Below are 18,909 nucleotides of genomic sequence, written 5' to 3' on the forward strand. Positions count from 1 at the left end.
TGCTCCATGCCGCCTTCCCCTCACTCCCACACTCCTATCCATCCTTCAAAGCCCCGCTGGAACATCACCTTCTCGGTGAAGCCTTCTGACTCCCCGAGAAAGCAAGCTGCTCTTCCTCCGGGCTCCCAAACATCACTTTGTCCAGGGTGTCCTTCCCATGAGCCCACCGTAACTGTGGTCACCATGTTCCTTTTTGCCTCTGCGCAGTTCAGAAACAGGATTTTTATCTCTGCACCTCTGTATCCCCTGAGGCCCAGCACAAAGTCAGTGCCCAGTGAATATATCCAACCACCAAATGCACTCTCAGTGGCTGGACTCTCTGCTCCACTTTTCAGATGGACAACTGCCCTATCTATCACCTTCTCCCTGATCTGTTTTTAATTCACTGATCTGGGTTCAAGGGGAGGGAAATCAATCCCTGTGGAAGTGCCCACAATCCCCCGTCCGTGGAATGGTGCCCCCCGAGCGGGGCCTCAGCTAACAGAGCTGTGCTAACCACGGGCCTGCCTCCCTCACTGATGGGTCCCCGAGCAAGAGTACGTACCTCTGCAAGCCCACCACCGTGTGTCATATTTAAAAGACAGAAAACAAGGTAACAGGCTGATAAAGAGACAATGTTCTATCGTCCCACCTTGACAGATAACCTTAATACCACCCTGGAGCCCAGGTCCGAACGGAGAGTTCTCTGTCCCCTTGGTTTCACACTGGAACACAGACACTCAAGAGAGCTGGCCCCGAACCCCAGCCCACCCGGGCACCACCCCACCCTTACAGGGGCTTCATGTACATCCACGCAGACACGACAAGCCTGAACTCCATCCGATTCCTCCATCCCCCAGGCCTGCCCACCTTACCAGCGCTTGGGCCCACAGGTGCACACCCTGTCCACGGTCTACGCAGTCTGCCCTTCCTGAGGCAGGTGGACCTGGGGAAAAGGTCCACAGGGGACCTGGAAGATCCAAGACCCCTGGGGGCAGGGACCCGGCATAGGAAGTGCAGACTCTATATGGGCCATCCCTAGGCCCTCAGCTCTGCCCCATGGAAAGGACCAGATCCAGAAGGACATCCAGAGCCTGGCCCTCTAAGTGTCAGTCCCTTCTGGCATGCGACGAAGGGCAGCGCAGGGCGCCACCGGCCGCGTCTGGGTCATTCCGGAGCCGTGAGTTTCTGGCGCTGAACATTCTCACTCGACAACCCAGCCAACTGGTGAGGTGGGACTTGGGGCCGGAAGTGCTTTCCAACCGGGCCTCAAAAACACACCAGCAACCATAAACATCATGCACCTCCACACGCTGACGGGCAGGCTATCGGTGACAAGCGCCTGAGTCACTACGTTTCTTCTTCAGGATCCCCCCACCCCCCTCACCCCAGGAGCACTGATTCATCAAAGTTTGTTTTCAATACTATTATTTTTAGTCAGCCAAACAATTTTTAAAGTGACGATGGAGTAGGGGAGGGGAGAGGGGAGAGCCACTGAAGAATATGCATGTTTCCCTCTCAAGAGGCTGCCGAGCCCTGGATCAACCAGAGGCCGGGTTGTGAGCATGTGCTGGAGGCCAATTCTTTTACCGCATCAACAGGGGTTCTCTGAATGGTGAGCCCTGAGAGCAAGGCGGGGCCAGAGGGGTCCCCCCTCCCACTGGAATCTATGGACACCATCAGTCAAATGCCTCCCTTGAAAGGGAAAAATGAGTGCTTACTGAGCACCTACTATGTGCTATGAGCTACAAATATCAAATATCAGCCAAGTGCTGGATCTCTCTCTTCTCATTTGCATTGATTGCCAGGAGGTGGATGGCCCCGTCCCCCTTTATGCAGACAAGGAAACCGGAACTTAATCAAGGCTGCCACGCAGTCTGGAACCTGCGACTCAAACCCGTGTCTGTCAGACTCCGGGGCCCTCTGTTCTTCCTTGATGACTGTGCTCTTCCGGTCCACCCACACCCCCCCAACCCCAGCTCCCCAGGTAGTATTTTAAGAATCTGTTTGGGTAAAGATAAATGGCTACACACAACACAGAACAAACTCACTCCCCCTGCCCTTGCAGGCACACAGAGAAACAGGGCTCACCTGGACTCTGACTCCCACGAGGGTGCGAGTCAGTTGACAGCGGGGAACATTTGCAGCAAAAGGAAAAACCCAACTTCCATCACCAGCGCCTGCTTTCAGCCACTTGTAACGACACAAAAAGTCCTTTCTGGATCCATTACTCCACTGCTGGGCTTAGCCCAGAGGTGATTTTTTAAGGAAAAAATGCCTTTGGCATTTTTAAGCTGTGACAGCGTAAAAAACAGACCTTTCAAAAACACACACCCAAAAAGCATTACTAGTTTCAAAAGTTCGGTCTCAAAGGGGAAAAAAAAAAAAAAAAAAAGGTGACATCTTAGAGCTACAACTTGGCCTGGCGGTCTGTGATGCATGAGTTCGCGGTGAGAGCCACCAGCTTGATAAATGCTGTTAAGTTTCAAAAGCAAACCCTGACCCAGGCTGTCTTAAACCACCCTCGAGTCCTAAACTCCCAGCTAAGCTGTCAGGAGAAAAACTTGCCAGATGTAAGCAGGGAGAGGCATGTGATACAGAAAAAGTACTATTTCGGGGGAAACTCACTTTTCATTTCCGAGCTGGGGTTTAAACTTGTAACCTCCACGCTGCCCCACAAGAGGCGCACGCTTACGCAATCAAGTATAGCCTTTCTTTATATAGATGCTTGAAAGTAAATAAAGGAAGCTTCCTGGGTAAACTCTGACATATGAGCAAACATTTTCCACAGGTATCCTCTATAATGCCTACCTCTCACATTTAACCATTTTTAGGCAATTGTGGTCATTAGTTTAAGTAAACTTCCTGCTCCGAGGATAGCCAAAAATAGCAACAAAAGAAGAAAAATTGCTCACTGCATCTCCAAAGACACACAGCCTCCCTCGTATTTGTCTATTTTTATATTCCTTTGTAGTTAAATTTCACTGATTTAGACGCACAGGGTAAGGGAGAGGCAGGGAGGGGAGAGGCACAAAAAAACCAAAATTAAAGGCTGAACTGTAGTTTTATTACTTTCAACTATAGAAATTCACTGGCACCAGACAGACAGGGTCTTAGGGCATTAATAACTAAGAAAACTCTGTGATGTGTGCAAAAAGGAGCTTCTAATATGATTGCATGAAAACCACTCTAGAGTTAAGAGTTCTCCAGTAGAGTTTATCCAGCCCATTTTCCAGCTGAGAATCTCTGAGGCCCAGAGATGTTAAGTGCCTCACCCCGGGTGACACAGCTAATTAGAAACAGAGCTAAGTCTATAACGTCCCCAGGTCTGTTGACTCCTGCCTCCAAAATGACTCTCAGAAGTTTGTTTATTACTAATTTTTCTTTGATAGCATTTCTGGGGAGAAAGGGCCTGCTAAACAAACTTCAGCCTAGTCCAGAATTAGCCCAACTTCTTAATTAATAGGCTTCTAGTGTGTTTTCGTTTTAAACTTGAGCCTCTCTGTCAAAACATCCTGCAGCAGCGTGCCACAGTGGCAGGCTGCTCTGTACAGCGGACGCCTCAGATAATCACGGCAGATAGTGGGACCCGTGTTATAGATTTGTTATTTCTGAAACTGTTAATTAAGTCAAAACAAAGAATGATACTACACACACACACACACACACACACACACACACACACACACACACATATATACCCTCATCAGGACTCAATAAACTGTAGAGCTTGGGGGATTTGGTTCCCTGGCATTAAGAAAACAGTATTTACAAATTAACTAGAGTGGATATACACGTGATTATTACACTCCAGAGGACACGTGGTCAGCAGCCAGTGGACTAGAAGTTACAGGAGGGCAGAATAAGGCATCTGCCTAGTTCACTGGTATGTCCCTCCTACCTGGAGCAGGAGGGAAAGCATAAAAATGAATCAGACAAGTTCTCTTGGGATCTTTGTTCTAAAACTTGGAGAAGCGCAAAATTAGAAACCAGACTTCTGCAAGGTGGGTTTAATACGGCAACGGCCAACTGGTTCCAGGAACCATGGTGCTTGGAGACTCCTTGGCCCAGGAAATGTCGGTGGTCAACAGAGATCCCCCTCCGTCCCAGGGAAGAGCTAGTCCCATCCAGCCCCGTCTGCAAAAGGCTGGGAAACCTCCCGGGCCCCTGCACACTGGCAGCCTTTCGGGGACAGTTCTTTCCCTGTGGGGACTGGTCCTATCAGATGGGGATCTGGGCAAGAGGGCAGGTTAGCTTCAAAAAAAAAAAAAAAAAAAAGTCACTACATCAAAGGAGATCAGGACAAAAGTTAATTAGGACTGTTCATAAGCCCCGTTGATTGAGAAACCTGCATTCCACTTTAGAGAACTTAACTGCATTTATAGGAGGCTCCGGGAGCAGGTGGAGCAAGGCGGGAGACTGGGCAACGGGAATAAAGTCAGACTGCAAGTTTTAAAGCAAGTACCGCTTAGTCCTACTTCATAAAAGAGCTCATACACCGACGCGGCTGTATTGTGCATCCAATGGCATTTAAAAATCTCCCAATAAGTTAACAAGTGGAAATTAATGGTCGCTCAGTCCATTAAATCGTGTTAATTTTATTTCCATTACAATAATGCAGCAATTACAAATTTACATTATTGAACCAATATTTATTTTTCAAAAACTCATTTTAATTGGATTCCTGATGGGATTAAGCTTGAGCCAAATTCTCTTCATTATCAACTGCCTGCATTTCTCATCAGAACTAAATGACCGTATTTACTGACTTTTTTCTATTGTTAGAATTATCATTTATTTTTTTTAAACAACTTTATTATGACATAATTCTGGGACAGTAAACTATGCATATTTCAGATACGCAGAACTGTCATTTAAAACTTTACATCCTTGTGAAGGCGTTTTAAAATAGATTATTCAAAGCCCTTAAGTCCATGTAGAAACTCAGGCTTATGTTCAGCGAGTGTTAACCAGAGAAGGGAAAAAAGCTGGGTCACAGCAAACCTCTGAAATTCTAAGTATCCACAATTACCTTCAAGGTGCCCACTTTTTCACTGATGCTGTTAAGACTCTGCGCTAATATATGTAAAGTCACTGTTCCCACCAAGAAAACCTGAATTTCAGGTTTGCAATACTAATGACTTTCTGCTTCAAAGAGAGACCACTTCACAGTGGAGTAAAATACTGAACAGAAGTCACTAGCCTTTGGGTGCAAATTATGAGGTAACATATTCATAGCAGTGCTCTGTTTAGGAAGAAGGAAGATAAAGCCGTCCTCACTCCTGTAGGCAACTGTCATGGTGAAGCCACAAGTTCGCACGATCGTACGGCCTTCCAAAACTTCCTTCAGATAATAACTCCTGTCCCTCTTCTGGTTTTCTACCTCACACTGACCCCTCTTCTTCTTTCCCCACCTCCCCCCCCCCCCAGAATTAATGGTCCCCCTGCATCCCCGCGCATTTTGTACAGCCCTTGGCCTAAATTTTGGGCAAATCTGTCTCCCACTCTAGACAGGGAGCCCCTTGTGAACAGGCGCCTTGCCACGCACATCACAGCAGGTATTTAATTAAGTGATGGGATAATTTAGTAGTGAATGGGTGCTACACATAGACAGCTAAACATAATACGTCCGTCAAACTCTGTTTTACCAAACACTTCCACAGGCTTTATTACCTCATCCAGCTTTTACAGGTATCAACACGAAATCTCTAAGACATTAAGTGAACCACTACATCCAGCCAGGTGTTATAACAGCGAAATACAGGACCTGGATTCTGCGCTTTTTCTGGAGAAACCAGATGGCTGGCATTATTTTGTTGTCTAACAAAGTGACTTCTACACTATTTAAAAAACACATCATAATCCATCCCCACCCTCCAAAAATACATTACTCCACACCAGAACTCCTATTTCTTCTGATGAGAATAAGAAACAGACACTCAACTAATGCCCTACTGATGTCTCCTTTATTGAAAAGGAAGCTCTCACAGACAGGGGCCACCTCACTTTTATCTCTGCATCCACCCCCACTGCCTGGATACTGACTCAGACATGGGAGGGGCCAATAAATATCAAAGAAGCCACAAAATCCAACCCTGTATCATGCGATTAGGAACTGTGAGCAAAGGGCTCTCTGCCACATGCACTGGTCCAAATGCTGAACTCCTGGGGACAAGCAGCAAGTTCCAAGGTTCCGAATGTCAAGGGAATGTCTAGTGGCTCCGAGGTTAGGCCAGAGCTCTGAGCCAGCCCCGTTGTCCAGCAGGCCCCCTCCTCTTCCCACCCTCGGGCAGAACTTCCCTGATCATCAAGGTTAACAAGAGAAAGGAGAGGATGGGCCATGCCTGCAGCAGACGCAGTAAGCTTGCTTCCCGTGGGCCACATAAGAACGGTGCTCTGAGTTGCAGCTGAGAGAGAAGAGGGGGCAGGGGATGCTGAGACGGAGAGGGTATTAAAGAGGCCACTCCTGCACCCTTGGTCTGTCCCCAGAAGTCTGAGAAAGGCGTGCTAGAGATGAGGATCTTTCTACTTTCTCCGCAGGGTGAGAGCAGCCTGGCAAAGTCCAGGCAGATGAAAGGTCCAGGAGGCCGTGCCCAAAGAAGATGCACAGAAAGGGAGGAGATGGTGTGTGTCAGACCTGGTGTTTGGTTCAATTCCCCATTTTCCTCTGGACGTGGTGCTCTGACACAAGAAAGCCCAAATTCCCTTCCAAATAAACCAGCCCTTCAGCTTGGTCCGGCTCCCAACACTTGCGCCAAGGCATGGATCCCACTGGTGGAAACCCAAGTTATTGGTGTCCATCAGGACAGTCATTTTCAAAGGTGCCTGGCTCCTTATCACGGACATAACATGCACGCACCTCCCCTGCCTCTCAGTGGCAAATGCTATCACTCCATCCTTATCGACTGGCCAGGCAGCTGTACTCAGGTACTCCGGCATGGGACAAGCAGGATGCTGTCATACAACTTGTCGAAATCCTGCCCATCCTGCCAGACCTCAGAGGATCCTGCCAGGCCCTCTGTTGGTGTATCTAAATCAAGCTCTTACCACTTCCTCGGCCTGGTCTCTTTTTCACTCGATGACAGTAACCCTGTAGCATGCCACCCCTCCTGATCACTGAGACAGGTTCGAGCTGGGGTAACAGAGAGGCAGGTGTCTGGTCTGGAAGGCCCCAGTATACAGCTCTAATTGCCAAACGAGGCTGTTGCGGCTCATGATTCCGTATTAGCCAAAATACGCTGGTCAAAATCTCCTTAGACTGAGGGCTTCTTGAACCCCAAGGTCCAGATCTCGCAGAGTACTTTTAAGCACCCAGTGTCCTATCGCCCACACGCAGTGGGATAACGAGATTAAACGTTTCCCTTTGTCGACTTTCCAAAGCCCTAGTTATCAAAGGCAGTGAGGAGAGAGCAGACAATTTGACCGGCAACCCCACAACCGATGGGGGCTCAGAGACACCCCGATATCACCAGTGTGAAGCCAGTTAGCCACCTCCCCAAGACGTGGCCCTTAGTTTTCTGCCCACGACCAAAACAGCAGTAGCTGTTGCCAAGGGAGACAAGGTGACCCAGAGGCGTGGGCACAAAATCCAGGGATGGAAATCCACTTTGTCTGGATCCACCCAAGTGACTGGGTTTCCCTAACTGAAAAAGACGGAAAAAAAATCTGCCGTAGCATTAGGTCCTTGCCAGGCAGGTAGAAGATGGCTCGGTCCTAACAGAGTCATGAGAAGGCCAAGTTAACTCAGGCAGTGGAGGACTTTGGAAGAGGAAAAGGCAGGCCATAACTCTGCTTCCCCAGAGGGCAAACTCCCACCAAGGCAAGGAAGAACCAGGCCTCTCCTCCAGCCTGTCACCAGCCCAGAGTTCAACACTGACAATCTTGCCAACAGATATCCATTAGGCCCATCCAGGGGGGGTCAGCAAAGACTGTGTTCAGAACCTTCAAAGTCAGGAGCATGCTGGGTCCAGATCCCATGTTTTTTATGCCAAGCCTTTCCATCTCTCTCCTCCAAAGCATTCTCAACCTTCAAAATCAGATAAATCTTAGGCCTACTGGCCTTATCTATTTTCCAGGAGTTTCTTTTTCCGGATCTCATAAAACCATGTGGAAGTTCTTTGTAAACACTGTATGCAGCTGCTCGTTTTATAATTGATAACCAATTTTTTTTTTTTTCTGTTTCAAGGTTTAAAGCGCTTGTCCTCAACAGCACCCAGGCCGGTAAGAAGGCAGGTTTTGCAAACCCCTCCCCAGGCAGGAGAAGTATGACCTCCATTCACCCACCCTCCACCCAAAGGAATAATGAAGAATTAAAAAGCCAGGGCTGGGACCAGGACCTAGGGCTCGCTGACCATCACATCACACCATCTCCTCTGAAGTCAATTCTGGCTCCTGATCACACACCCAGAACTCACTTCCCAGACAGCACACCGCCTTCCCTCCCCCTTTATTGACTGGATCCACCCAGTTTTGAAAAAAAATTATTATTTTTCAAGTCAGCACTCCCACCATATGTGGCATTAATTTCCAGAGGAGGCCTGCCCTGGGTTCCTGTGGACAGATGTTGCTTTGTGCCTGCCTGACACGGCTGGCAGCCCTTGTACAGCTGCCCCAAGCAGGTGGCCAGGGATGGAGTCCACTCCTGGCCCAGCAGCAAGGATGACAATTTCTCCAGGGCTCAGGCCCTGGGGACCCTCTACTCATTCTTCTGCAGCCTGGGACTCCAAGGACACATACACACAAACTCTCCCTCGGTGCAGAATCAGACTTTTAAAGGGGGCTGAGAGGGAGAGACAGGAGGCTAAGGTGCACCCCCCCATACCCCAATTCCCAGACAGGCAGCAGCTAAGCTAAGAGAAGGCCCTGGGGAGTGGAGACAAGTCACTGACCCCTTCTATCAGCCATCTGTGAGCTCCCGCCTGACCTAGCTAGCGCGAAGTGGAGGATAAAGGAGGTCCAGACAGATGGCAAAGCGCTTTGGGAAGGAGGGCTCTGTAGGAATGCAAAGGCCGATGCGAGGCCCACTTTGGGGTGCGTTTTGTTATCTCCTCAGCTCTAAGCCCCCTTCCGGTCTGCATCCCGTAGCAATCTCAGACTGAAAGGAGAGCAAAAAACGGGGAGGGGGGGTGGCGGAGGTTGGGCAGAAGACCCTACTCTCTGCCACTTATCTCTCATTTAGAAGTCAGAGCATTGCACTGCAACTAAAGTGTGTGTGCGCGGAGGGGGCGGGAGACTGGCACAACCGAATCTAAAAATACTCGATAAAAATGCTAATCCCGAAGGCAAAGAGAGAAGGAAGAAGGAATCTGTCAATCACGAGGCTCCCGCTCCTCACCCACAGCCCCAGCTGTACGGACTGCATTCCTGTCGAGGAGGAAAGAAGTGGGGGGACAGGCACGAAGAAAAGAAAGGGAGAGACACCACCACCTCCACGAGCGCGGGCCGCGGGGGCGGGAGGCGGCGGCGGAGGAGGGGCTCCGGCCCGCGGAGCTGAACAAAGCGGGCCTCAAGTTCTAGCCCGCAGCTCCCCGGGGTGGGGGCGGCCGATTCCTGCAGCACCCCCTTTCCCGGGGGGGGAAAAGCGAATGCGAGGTCTGGGAGCGCGAGTGCCGCGTGGAAGCCCCAGGCTCTGAATCTTTGCAAATCCAGAGAAGGTTTTGTTTGGGGTCCCCCCACCCCTTCCTGCCTGCTTTCCCACCCCCCGTTACACGCACACACACACACACAGGCGCACGCACGCTAGCCCTCCCGCTCCAACCCCGCCAGGCCGGCCCCGCCACGCCAGGTCCCGCCCCAGGGCCCCTCGGGCCCCCACCTGGGGATGGTGATGCACTTGGTGTTGACGTTCTGCGTGGTGATGGCCTTCTCCAGCTCGTCCAGCTGCCCCGTCTTCTTGAGCTTCTTGACCAAACTCTTGACCGCCTTCTCGCACCACTTCTCCTCCTGCCCGTTCTGCTCGCCCTTCTTCCAGCCCAGCAGGCGCTTCACGATCGGGGGGGTGAAAGGCAGGATGGACGACATGGCTGGGGAGGTGCGCGCGGGCGGCGAGGGGCGCCCCCGGCGGGGCTGGGCACTGCGGGACGCCGGGGGCGCAGCGGGGAGTTCGGCCGGGGCCGGCCGCGGCCGCCCAAACTTCGCCTCAACTCTCGGCGAACTTGCCCGTGTTCCGGGCCGGGCCGCGGCGCTGCAGCCTGCGGGGCTCGGCGCGCGGCCCTGCAGCCCGGGCGGCTCCCACGGCCGGGAGAAGGGCGGCGGGGCGTTGGGCGGGCGGTCGGCAGCGACGCGGGATCGGGGAGGCCCTGGACGCGGGGCGGAGGCGGCAGCCGCACGGCTCGGAGTGGCAAAAGAAAGTTTGGGTTTCCGCACGGGGTGGCTGTTTGGGTGCCGCCTCCAGGAAGGAAAGTCCAACCCCCAGCCAAACTTTGCTCGCCTCGCTCGCTTTGATGCGCAGATCCCTCCGCCTCGGCAGCCTCGGCAGCCTCGCCTCTCCGCTGCCCTCCTCCTCCCCGGATCGCTCGCTCTCTCGCTCGCTGGGCCGGCCTGGGGCGTGCGCCGCGCTCCCGCTCCCGCCCGCTCCCAGTCTGTGTTTCATGCAAATCCGCGTGCAGCCTCCTTTCCAGGCGCTGTCACCGCCCCCTTGCCGCCGGGGCTCCCCGCCTCCTCCCCCGCGCCCCGCCGCCTCCTCCCGCGGGCGCCCGGCCCGCCCCCCTTCTCCCCGCTCCCCCCCCCCCCGCCTCCGGGAGGGCGCCCTGCCTTTTCCCCGCCCGGCGCGGAGCACGCCCACGTGGGCGACCCGGGACAGCGGCCGCCGAGGCTGGAGCGCGCAGGACCCCGCGCGGCCCCGACCCGAAGTCCGGCGGGCGCCGGGAGGAAGTCGTGGGAAAGGAGCGGCGAGAGGGGCCCCAGGCGGGAGGGCCGGGCCCGGGCCACGGCGTCCGCTCTCGGAACCCACACTCAGGAAGCTCAGTTGGAGCGGCGGGCCCGAGAGGGCTAGACTCGCACGAACGAGCGCCGCCCGGCCGCAGGACCCCGGTCCGAGAGAGAGGGCGCGCGGAAAGCGGAGGCCCAGGAAGTCGGGGCGCGCACTGGGACGCGCGCGCGCCGATCCCGGTCAGGGGCCTCGGCGGCGCCGGGGACTCGAGGGCTGTTTTTATTCTCGCACCGCTGAGATCACACCGGTTTAGATCTCCGAGATCGTGCGAAGGAGGGTTAGGAAGGGACTCTCAGAAGTGGAGATCTGGGGACCCCAGTGACTCCCTGGACGATAGCTGGAGCCGGGGGGTCCCTTGGGCCTTGGGAATCAAGTGCCCTACAGAAAATGGGCCTCAGAGACATCTGTTGAGTTCAGAAAGAAATGAATGGGGGCGCCTAGAATTTATCTTTGGAGGAAAAGTTTCATTACAGGGTGTTTCGAATCTTATGATACAGAAAGATCCGAAATTTGACACCCAATACATAGAAGGAGAGAGAGCTTTGTTTTCAAAACTGAACTCGCAAAAAGTGGGACGAAAGGGCAGTACCAGGAAACCTTGTGTATTCCAAATGAGCTTTGTTGGGGAGCAAAGAAACACCGGGGTGCTGGGGGAGCTCTGGGGCTCTTCTCCCCACCGGCAGCATTCTGGGGCAGCTGCGCAAAGACCCCTCACTAAGCTGCTTCCAGGAGTTACCCCAGGCCCCCGGGGCCTTTCTTCTGCCCCTCCCCTACCAGGCCTCTAGCCTTTGTTTGTTTTTAACAGCAGGAAACTCCCGTGGTGAGAAGTTACCTCCAAAACCTCTAGCGGGTGGCGAGTTACAAAGCCCTGTGAGGTGTGGCCTAATCCACAAAGCCAGCCCAGAAGCTTCAGGGGTCCCTGTCTGGTAGGAGAGAAGGGCCTCCCACAAGCCTGTCAGCTGCCGGGGCTAAGGGCTGCGCTCCTCACGCTCCCCTCCTAATTTCCTGCTTGCTGGGACCTTAAAAGGAGAATCCCTGAACCCCAACTGGGGCCGAATAACCTGGTGCCCATTCCTGGTTGGTCCTAGGGCTAACCTGCAGCCCCTGTCATCTTGTTTCAGTCCCTTCCTCCCAGCCCTCTTGGAAAAAGAGAAGGGAGGAAGGCAATTAACATTTATTGATGACTTTCTTCAAGTGCTGCCCCCGATTCCAACTTCACGATGACTCTTGAGGCCCTAGGCGTCCCTATGCCTCCCATTTACAGATGAGGCAGTTGATAACCCTTACTTAAGAGCCCTGGCAGCAGAGGTGGGATTTGAACCCAAAGCTCTGTGAGGCCTCAGTCCACCTTCTTCTGGCCACTGCACCCAGCTGGCTGCCTTATAGAGTTGTTAGGTATAGAGTTGAAGGTAACATCCTTGGTGGAACTCTTTGCAAAACAAAAGTTCTTTACACAGCTGCCGTCTTGGGATACTTCAAGAAATGTTTGCTCACCTGTAAAATGGGGCTAGAGATGGCTTTCCTCTCAACCTCCTAGGGCAACTGTGGGAATCTGATGTGAAAAGCTTTGCAGACAGTCAAGTGCCATAAAGGAGCAGAACCGTCCCCTGGGGCCGCTGCTAATGTGGGAAGAGCCCTGTGGGGGAGGGGCACAGTCCTGTTACACACCCATCTGTGGAGCATCTCCGTGCTGCCATCCTTCTCCTTTCTGGGAATGAAATGAAAGACAAGGGTCCCTAACCTAAGGAGCTCACAGCTTAGCGTAGCGCCAAGGGGTAGCAGGTATGTGCCTGTGAGAAAGGGGCCCTTGCCGCCCGTCATCCTAGTAAAACACGTCTTTTAACCTGAACGTCAAATCGGGCTGACCCCACTGCGGAGAGGCAGTCAGATCAAGTAAAAGGACCTCAGGCTTCACCTGGCTTTCGATCCTGGCTCTCTCCCTCCCTTCACCTCACTGAGCATCTGTTCTCTGCACTGGAAGAAAGGAGCACACAGTTGTTATTGTGAAGAGCGGTGACTCCAGGAAGAGCATTAAAGTTTCTTCTCCAGCGTGTGCCCCTCATTTCACACGGGCAGAAGCCGTGCCTGGGAAAGTGCAGTTTGCACTGTGGCGGTGAGAAGCCCACGAGAGATCTGAGGATGGAAGGCACTGGGAGGGCCTGGCGTGGACCTCAGCCCCTGAACCACAGCCTGGGAAAGGCCCCTTGTGTTTTCAGCCCTCGCACTTTTCTGAGGGGAGGAAGCAACTCGTCAGCAGCTAGTTAGTGTGGCCGAACCAGGCTTCCCTGCACTTCCTTCACATGCCGCCATCCTGGGACGGGGGCATGCAGGAAAACAGTGCAGGACCCACGTGTGAGTCCAACGAGGGCCATTTCTGGGCTGGTTCTTTCTCCTCTGGCCTCAGTTTCTCCATGAGAAGAAAGCACAAAGCAGCGAGGAGGCCCGAGGAGTGGATTCCTCCAGGTGCCACGAGGACCCTGTCTGCTCCCTTGACTTTGGGCGGTGAGTGGGTGGGCGGCTCTGGATGGAGAGGAGCTCGGTTCTGGCGCCTGGTCTCCTGGGGCCCAGCCACACCGACTTCTGCAGAGATTGTCCTTGGAAGGGAAACATTAGCCCGGTTAATTTTTCATCACGGTAAGTGCAAAGTTCAAGAGAGGTGGGATGGGGCTGGAGGCAGCGACTCCGTTTCCCTGGGAATAGTCAGTCCTGTCGGGGAGGAGCCCCACAAGCGGACTTGCCAAAAGGTTGTCATGTCTTTGGAATGGCTCCCAGGTGAAACACGGGAAAGAATAAACAACTGCCTCAATTCTGATGATTTTTCCATTAGTAAAGGGTGTTTAATCAGTAAATGGTGAATCTAGAAAGAGCAGTAAAACTGTTCTGTCTTCATTTTACACAGACATAAAGTGACGGCATGGTAAAGGGAAGTGGTTGCAATGTAGAGATAGAGTCAGGATCTCATCAGGACTCATCAGGGACTTTCATCAGCGTGCCCTCACCCGAGAGAGAGCCTCTGTCTTCACTCAGACCACTTTCTTCAGCTCTCCGTAGCATCTTAGACACACGTGAGCTCTCCTGTGGCACCAGACAGACCTGACTTAAAACATTTAGTCTAACCACATGATCCAGCAGTCCCACTCCTGGGCATATATCCGGAGGGAACTCTAATGCAAAAAGATACATGCACCCCAGTGTTCATAGCAGCGCTATTTACATCAGCCAAGACATGGAAGCAACCCAAATGTCCATTGACAGATGACTGGATAAAGAAGTCATGGTATATTTATACAACAGAATACTACTCAGCCATAAAAAAAGAATAAAATAATGCCATTTGCAGCAACATGGATGGACCTAGAGATCGTCATTCTAAGTGAAGTAAGCCAGAAAGAGAGAGAAAAATACCATATGATATCACTCATATGTGGAATCTAAAGAAAAAAAAGACACTATGAACTCATCTACAAAACAGACTCACACACAAAGTAAACAATCTTATGGTTACCAGGGAAAAGGCGTGGGAAGGGATAAATTTGGGAGTTTGAGATTTACAAATGTTAGCCACTATGTATATAAATAGATTTTAAGTTTCTTCTGTGTAGCACAGGAAACTATGTTCAATATCTTGTAATAACCTTTAATGAAAAAAATATGAAAATAAATATATGTATATATATATATACACACACACACACACACATACACACACATGACTGGGACATTGTGCTGTATACCAGAAATTGACACACTGTAATTGACTGTTCTTCAATTTAAAAAAAAAATCTAGTCTACTGTTTTCAGCTCTGTGACTTTGAGAAAGTCCCTTAATTCTGTGTGTCAGTTTCCTCATTCATATAAGGGGCATAATAATAACATCTGCCTCTTAGGAGTGCTGTAAGGAATCAAATAACCCACATAGACAGCTTTCCACAAGCACAAAGTATGTTTTCAATACACAAGGGTATGACTGCTGCTCACCAGAGAGTGCCATGCACAAGGAGTTCTGCCTATCCAAAACAGTGGATGGATCTTAAAAGCAGTTCCAAGTGAAGACAGTAACACACAGAATGAAATAAATAACAACACTACTTATAGTAAGAAATTACATATACACAGAACAACTGTATACATTTTGAAAGAAGCCATGCAAACAGAAAGACACACACTGAGCCAATTTATACCCATTAGGATGGCTATTACCCAAAAAAAAGAGGAAATACAAGTGCTGGTTGAAAATGTGGAGAAATTGGGACGCTTGGACATTGCTGGTGGGAATGTAAAATGATGCAGTACTGTGGAAAATGGTAGGGTGGGTTCTCAAAAACATTAAACATGGGATTACCACGTAATCCAGGAATTCCACTTCTAGGCATGTACCGGAAAGAAGCAAAAAAGGGGCTGAGATATTTGCACACCTCTGTTTGTAGCAGCATTATTCTTGATAGCTAGAAGGTGGAAGTAACTCTAGTGTCTGTTGACAGATGAGTGTAGAAACACAATATGGTATATACATACAATAGAACATCATTCAGCCTTCCTTCAAAAGGAAGGAAATCCTGTCAGCTGCTAGAACGTGGATGAACCTTGAAGACCTTGTGCTAAGTGAAATAAGCCAGTCACAGAAGGACAAGTATAGTATGATTCCACTTATATGAGGTACCTGATAGAGTCAAGTTCACAGAGACAGACAGTGGAATGGTGGTTGCCAGGCGCTCAGGGACGGAGGGGGAAATAGCGTTTGATGGGTATGGAGTTTGAGATGCGGAAGATGAAAAAATTCTGGGGATGGATAGCGGTGATGATTGTAGAACTACATGAATGTACCTAATGCCACAGAACTGTACACTTAAAAACGGTTAAAATGGTAAATTTTATGTTATCGGTGTTTTACCATTATCTGTGTTTTACCACAATAAAAAAAAAGAGAGAGAAAAAATACACACTGAGCACAAGAGAACAGGTGTTTAAGGGTGGGCATGTGGGAACTGGAGAGGAGGCTAGAGGGACAAAATAAATAAATGAGCCCGTGGATCCGTAATGATGAAGCACTGGGTGGTACTGAGGGGGATGCTAACCTCACCCTCTGCTCCAAAGCGGCAGTAGTGCGTTGTCTCATCACGTGGCGGTCAACTTAGTAACTGTTCCCTAGTTTGCTCAAAAGACAGAGCGTTTGGTTTCTAGCACCTTCCAACCCAGTGACTGCGACAGCTCACTGTGTAGAACTCAGTCAAAATGACTGGCAATGCCTGCCTCGGGGCACCCCCTGGGAACACAGGGGCTCAGATGTTGCCCCGCCTGACAGCTTAGGGAACTGAGGACCCGGGGGACTAATGCCATCTGCGGGTCTGCTCTGGGCCAGGACGTCAAGCATAGGGTCTCATTTGAAGTTCTCAGTCCCCCAGAAATGGTTGCTATCATTGCTGCTTCACAGAGGGACCAGAGACTTAGAAATTTCAGCTGCTGTTGTCCAAACTGGACTGCCGACCCGTGACTGCCCCCCAGCAGGGTTCCTGGGATGGATTACAGACTGTCTCCCAGAGAATGGGGCTGTGACAGAGGAAGCTGGGTGTAGATACTGTCCAAGGAAGGTATTACAAGAGACCAGGTCTGACAAAGGAGATCTGGGGCAGGGGCTTGGACCTGGGGGTGGGTGCAGACAGAGGCCCGCCAGCGCTGCTGGGGGTAAGGGGACAGGATGGGCCTGTGTGCGGGCGGTTGGAGCCCAGGGCAGGGTTCATAGAGCTGTTTTGAGTTCTCCTGCAGGACCTCCTTCCTAGCGTTCAGAACTTGCAAGCCTGGGAGCTGGGGGCCAGGAGAGGATCCAGGTAGGTGTATGGTGGTGTGTGCGCTCATGTGTGTATGTGTGCGTGTGTGAGTGCTTAATTATACCATTTGTGTGTGTCCTGGTGTGTTGGTCATTCTCTGTGTGTACACAGGTGTTGTTGACCTTCAGGTGCACGTGTGTGTGTGTGTGTGTGTGTGTGTGTGTGTGTGTGTGTTAGACGTCTCTGCCCATGCCTCTGAAATGTCTGGTTCAGATCGCACTATTTCAGAGTCCAGCCTCGTATGTTTCAGTGAAATTGGTACGTGTTGTATGAACTTTCTCCCTGGGTTCCTGGGTTTTGTGTCTTTGTCTTTGCACCTTGTATGTATGTATGTTTGTAGAGGCCACTGTGTTTTCCCTTTCCTATTTTCTGGGATAATAAGAGTCACAAATGTGGCCTTGGCTCGGGCCCAGCATCTCCCTCAGGCCAGGGTTCAGTTTACAACGTGGCCCTAAAAAAACAGTAGTTGGAAAATTGTTGGTTTATTATAATTGCACTTATTTTTAAAAGCACACATGCGTATGGACAGCCACCAGCGTGTGGTGTGTCGAAATGAAAATACAGTCCTAGGAAGGCAGTGAGTTTGTATGTGTTTAAATTACTTCTAATATGTTGGCAAGTTATTTTTACACTAAAAATGAAGGGAGTATGCTGTATCAAAGCTATACCTCAATTTAAACAAAGAGTTTAAAGAAAGAAAGCGATGTGTCAGGTGAAAACAGAGTCGGGTCTCTCCAGCCGGAAGGAATGTGGGTGCTGGCAGGTGGCAGGGAACGAGGCAGGGGTGGCCAGGACTGTCAGGTCAGGTCGGAGAGGGTCGCTGATGCTCGGCGGGGCGGGAGGGGGCAGCGATTGGTGGCTTGTGTACTCAGACACTGGGCGTGTGATGGGAGAAGTGGCACCCTCGCCTCTCAAAACAACACGAACGTCTGGAATACTCTGCACCTTCGATGAAACCCAGCATCTGGAAACAAACCTCCTGGGGTTGACTAAAACTTTGAAGGAATGAAAATTAGAGAAACAGGGAAAGCGGTCCCTCTCCCGAGCCATTCAATCTGACCAAAGGGAGGGACACCAGCTTAAAGATAGATGAGTTGGGTCATTTTTGTTTTTGTTGAAAAGACCACAGATTATTGGATTCCATTTCTGTGAATTGCCCAGAATAGGCCAATCTAGAGAGACAGAATGTAGATGACTGGTTGCTGGGGGCTGGGGGAGGGGGGGGCTGGGAGTGACTTCCAGTGGGTACAGAGTTTCTCTGGGGGAATGAGAATGTTCTAAAGTTGACTGTGGGGGTGGTTGCACAGATCTTTGAATATACGACACCCCCCATACACTTTTAAGTGGGTGAATTGTATGCTATGTGGATTGGAGCCCCAAAAGATGTTCTTAAAAATAATGATCCAGGCTTACCCACGCTGAGGTCTCAGCAGAGCTAAGACCTGTTCTCAGCACTTCATGTGGATGAGAGTAACTCATTTTGGGTCTACAACTGCCCGTGGTTGGTGTTCTCATTGTCCCCTTTCCAGACGGGGACACTGAGGCACGGCGAGGTGACATCAGTGAATGGCCATGCTCAGACCAGCCAGGCAGCCTGCTCTGGACAACCAGTGACTCGAGATAATCACACTGCAGGCCCCTGTCTTTTCACTAAACGTTATTGTGAACACCCTTCTATGTCGATAAATATACGCTGACTGCATTATTTTGAATTCAGTCACATGGATCTATCATAATTTATGAAGCCTGTTTCCCACAATTGGACATTTAGGTTGCTCCCAGTTTTATTTGGTACAATTAGAAGTGCCACTTTAAACATTTTCGTACATGCACATTTGTGGACATCTCTGATCATTTTCTCAGACCAAGTCCCTAGAAGGAGAAATGCCACTTCCGATGTCATTATAAACGGTCCCCTGAAAAGCTGTTGTACCAACTTACCCTCACCACACCAGCTTTATAAGGTGAGATCGCACCTGGGGCAGAATCTTTTCTTATTGTCTCACTTAGTCGTCAAAAGCTCCATTCAGGGGGACCAGAGAGCTTCAGCTTTAACTGTGACTTTTTTTGTTTTCTTCTGAAATCAACCAATGAAATTAAAGGGTAATCTGCTGAAAGCACCCCCAGCCTGGAGCAGAGGACTCACCGGTGAGGAATCACAGGCTGTTGCTGTTG

General features: G+C 50.8%; 1 protein-coding gene and 1 long non-coding RNA gene across 2 annotated transcripts in view; one reads left to right on the forward strand and one right to left on the reverse strand.

Moving 5' to 3' along the window:
• Positions 1-10,299, reverse strand: part of SMAD3 (SMAD family member 3) — a 110,395-nt gene extending 100,096 nt beyond the window's left edge. Inside the window, exon 1 of the mRNA XM_032480892.1 lies at positions 9,794-10,299. Coding sequence (XP_032336783.1) covers positions 9,794-9,999 — 206 coding nt within the window. The 5' untranslated portion in view covers positions 10,000-10,299. The remainder of the gene's footprint in view (positions 1-9,793) is intronic.
• LOC116664054 lies at positions 1,921-15,827 on the forward strand. Its single transcript, XR_004320350.1, has 3 exons — positions 1,921-1,932; positions 6,615-6,619; positions 15,635-15,827. It is a non-coding gene; the product is annotated as an uncharacterized LOC116664054 (long non-coding RNA).
• Positions 15,828-18,909: the final 3,082 nt, after the last annotated feature.

This window comes from Camelus ferus, chromosome 6, assembly GCF_009834535.1.
Source record: "Camelus ferus isolate YT-003-E chromosome 6, BCGSAC_Cfer_1.0, whole genome shotgun sequence".
Classification (NCBI taxonomy): Eukaryota; Metazoa; Chordata; class Mammalia; order Artiodactyla; family Camelidae; genus Camelus; species Camelus ferus.